Raw genomic sequence first — 4,135 nt, forward strand, 5'->3', positions numbered from 1 at the left:
TGCTGCTGCTGCTACTGCAGCAGTGTGCACACAGCAGACAGCAGGCGGGCTCTTGACTTGTTGTTTTGTCCTTGTTCCCCGTGGATTGCTGCTGCTCCCTTTTCCACAGCATGGGCCTGAGGAGTGCTACCTGAACAGGGTAGAAGCCTGCGGCCTTACAGTACTCAAGGAGGCGCAAATTGACGTGTAGGTTTTTCCCAGTGCAGCAGAAGCAGCCGCATCAACAGAAGCAGCATCAGTAGCAACAGCAGCAGTAAAATTACCACAAACACCAGGAGCACAGTGCGCGCACACCACATATTTTTGCCCGGCGCAGAGGGTGGACGACGTTTCCTCGGTGCGACTTGCTGGGGTTTAGCGTTTAGGGTTCGTTGGAGCGGTTGTTGCTCAGGTGGGCACCCTGGATAGATTGTGTTAACAGGAGTGAGCTGGATGCAGCCAGTCTGATAAAGGCCGAGGCGCACTTGGCTAAGGCTATCGCAGCCAGCCAGCTAGCCATCACGGAGGCGCGCCATTCAGTAGAAGCAGCAAAAGCTGCAGCAGAAGCAGCAAAACACGGGGCAGTGGGTCCTGCTGCTCGCAACGCAGCTGATGCAGCAATGGCAGCAGCAAAGGCTGCAAACGACGCGGCGATATCTTCTGCTGAAGTAACTGCAGCAGCAGCAGCAGCAGCAACAGGAGGGAAGAACTCTTGGGTAATGTGTGAGATGAACCTCCCCAGCAGCCACGCAAAGATGCTTGTGTTTGAGATTCTCGTCTGCAGCCTCACCCCTGCGGTAATATTACGCAAACCCTAATTCATCTGGTGGTGCTTGGGTGGTCAGAATGCATTGATAACACGCACGCGGCCCTAAGCCTCCCGCGCCGCAGCCTTGACCCCAGTTTGTAACGAGTCTGTTGCAGTGTAGTGCTGCATGCAACGGCCTTTTTGCCGTTTCTTTTGATGGGTAGAAAACGAAACTCACTCTGTCTCTGGGAAGGCGGTCTAGGGCTTTATCTGTTAATTTTCTAGTACTTGATTGGTATGGGTGCCAGCTTGATGCGTTGGTTCGTTGCTGCATGCGTTTTTAGGGAGAAAGAATGCAGCACCTTATGGCTGAACAGACACCGGAGCATGAACACGTGCCCTGGGTAACCGTAAACCGACAGCACTCGGTGAGTGTTTTATTTATTCACCTCCTCCTCCTCTTTCCCTCGAGGTGGTGTCGCGAGACGAAGCATTTCCATTTAGCAGTGCATTTGGATTGCGGCTTTTGGCTGGGGTGTATGTACACTTGCTGCTGCAGGCTTTAGCAGAAAAGGACCTCCGCTGTGCCATCTGCACATCCGCTGCCGGAAATGAAGAGAGTCTGCGGGAGTTCTGCGCCGGGAAGAATGGATGCGACAAGCAGCAGCACCACCAGCAGCAGCTGCATCTGCAGCAGGAGGGGTCGCAGCATTCACACGAGCAGGTGAAGCGGCAGCAGCAGCAGCCTCTCTTGGTAACTGACATGTACCGCATTGCGTCTCAAGAAGAAGTGTAGCTGCATGTGCAGCGCGAGCAGCGGAAGACGAACAGTAGAGATTTGGTTGCTGCTGCTTTGCCTATGGTGATTACCACTGTTGCGGCAGCAGGTGCCATGTTCGCTGCTGCAGCTACACTGATTTCTGCAGCTGTGGCAACTTTGAGGCGTACAGTTACCCCACAGCGCGAGAGCGAAGCGCGAAGCCTATTCGCTTTTTCACCAGCGCAGCACTTCAATTTATGCACACATCGCTACTTTGTATTCTTTAAAGGGAAGTCAACAGGATGGCTTTAGCCTCTGCAACTGATGCAGTCAGTGGTGCAGTCCCTGCATCTCGGACGCAGCCTGATGCATGTGTTGCCGCCGAAGCAAACTGTGGTGTATTCTGGGGGAAGCTGCTTGTGGCGGCTCTTCTTCTTCTTTTGAGGGGACACGAGCAGCAAGTGGCCATATGAAGGCCCTCTTCCTTTCCACGTGTCCATCTTCCCTTCTGTGTGCATTCCTCGTTGTTTCGCCTCTCTTACGGCTTCCACCAGTCCTGGTGTATCTCCAGTCAAGTCGAAGCGAACTTTAGCTTTGCCTTCTTCGTAACCTGAAGAGTACCCTATGAGTTTAGTGCTAATAGGGAATGAGAGGTTCCAGCTGCTGCAGTTTACGGGTCACCCCACACTGGGCACAGCCTCTGCGCATCCCGGAATACTGAATTGTGCACCTATATATATATATATATATATGCGTCCAGATACCTATGCGCTGCAACACGCAAATATATATATATATATATGTATATATACATGTTATATATATACATATATGTATATATATGTATATATATCCTGGTACTCAGGTACTTACGTGCTGCAACACAAGAATATAACAATATATATATGTATATATATATACATATATATATATATATATATATACATAATGACTGCGCTCAGGCGCGGCATCGGCTGTATTTGGTAAGGAGCCCGTAGCGCTATGGTGCCAGACGACCCTTTCTGTCGTCTGCCCCGTTCTTTGCTTCTTCTTATTTTTCACGATTCAGTATCTCCGTGATGTTCCTGGCTGGTGCATAAATAGAGCGATGTCGTACTCGACATCGCTTTGCATCTCTCTCATCTCCTCTTCTGTTCTAAGGAGAAGGTCGCCACTACGAGCAGCAGACGAGTGGCAACTGCAGCGAGTGCTTCTGTGAGGACAGCCGCTCCAGCAGCGGTGCGTGCTGCTGCAACAGCAGCTGCTGCGGCAGCGATGCACGTACAAATTAAGAGAAGTGGAGGAACCTTGCCTCCCTGCTAGGGAGACGTACGTTGCAGCAGCTCAGAAGTAGCAGCAGCAATGGCGGCTTCGCAGCCGCTCGTTGCAGCTCTCCGCCTTGCCATAATGGAGCCCGCTTGAGTCTTCCCTCTCCTCATAAACACGCAGGAGCCTTTCTGCAGCTGAGGCTCCCAAGATTTCTCTCAAGTGTTCATCTTAGTGTAGACTATGCAACTGCTTGGGGCTGCTGCTACTACTGCTTCTTGCGCTGCCACAGCTGGTACAGCAGCGCAGGTCGCACAACGACGTGGGATTAAGGCGGCCGCTGCACCTGCCCCTCGTGCTTCACATATAGCTGGTGCTGCTGTTGCAGCAGTTGCAGCTTTTGCGGACCTTGCTAATTGGTTGAGAGTGCTACGACTCCTACTATTGCGGCACCTGCCGCTACGGATTAAACAGTTTTGCTGCTGTAGCACCTTGTGTGTCTTTTACCCAAAGAGAGAAACCATACCTAAGCCCAGACGAGATGAAGCGAAGCTGCTAATGTATGCAGATTGCTACGCTCTTGGGAATCCGTTGCGTCCACCGCAAACACCAGAAACACGGGAACGAGATTTCAAGGTTCTAAACTAAGAAAATACCATAAAACACAACAGACGTACTGAGGAGACGACATCGACAAGGGCCGAGTGCTCAGGGGTTGTTCATATCTTTGGGTGAGGAGGCAGAAAAGCAATTTGAGTTTTGCTGCCCTCTTTTTAAAAGTTCAATTTGGGCAGTTAAATGCTCTAAAGAAGCCCACAAAGACAGGCTCCTCTCTTGAGGCAGCAGCAGTAGCAGCTGCTGCTGCTGCTGCTGCCTCTGCGGCTACGACACGGAAAAGCATATCCGGTGTTCGCGCCACTCCTTCGCATTAACAATAACAACTACTACACGATACAGGCGTTGCAGCAACGGATACTGATCGTTCTGAAGGGCAACTCGGCTGTCGGCTGCTGCCGCTGCTGCTGCCGCTGCTGCTGCTACGTAGTAGCAGCAGCAGCAACAGGCGTGCAGCAGCGCATAACTGCTTTGATTCCTCTCCCACTTGCAACTCCTGTGGCTTTACCGCAGTATGTTTCGAATGAGTAGCTACAGCTTCTAACCCTATGATTTCTCCAGCAACAGCAGTCACCTCCTGAGAAGTTGCTGCGGCTGCGCAGGCGCCGGGCAGCAGCGACCGTGCTGGTGGCACCAGCAGCTGCTGCTCATTGTAAATCATTTCTTTCAAGGGCCTTCATTACACGGGAGACCCTGGTGCAGCAGAAGGAGCAGCAGCAGCGGCTGCTGCTGCTGCACGCTCTGCCTGTGTTTGGGGGGGGGGGGGG

General features: G+C 52.1%; 1 protein-coding gene across 1 annotated transcript in view; it reads left to right on the forward strand.

The window, feature by feature from the left end:
* EAH_00037800 (interferon gamma-inducible protein 30, putative) overlaps positions 1–1,523 on the forward strand; it is a gene marked incomplete at both ends in the record, with an annotated part of 2,219 nt that extends 696 nt beyond the window's left edge. The window contains 4 exons of the mRNA XM_013395506.1: positions 110–186; positions 392–776; positions 1,072–1,155; positions 1,287–1,523. Of these exons, the coding sequence (XP_013250960.1) occupies positions 110–186; positions 392–776; positions 1,072–1,155; positions 1,287–1,523 (783 nt within the window). The remainder of the gene's footprint in view (positions 1–109; positions 187–391; positions 777–1,071; positions 1,156–1,286) is intronic.
* Between the last annotated feature and the right edge of the window lie 2,612 nt (positions 1,524–4,135).

The sequence above is a fragment of the Eimeria acervulina genome, genomic scaffold (assembly GCF_000499425.1).
Source record: "Eimeria acervulina Houghton genomic scaffold, Eah_scaff421, whole genome shotgun sequence".
Classification (NCBI taxonomy): Eukaryota; Apicomplexa; class Conoidasida; order Eucoccidiorida; family Eimeriidae; genus Eimeria; species Eimeria acervulina.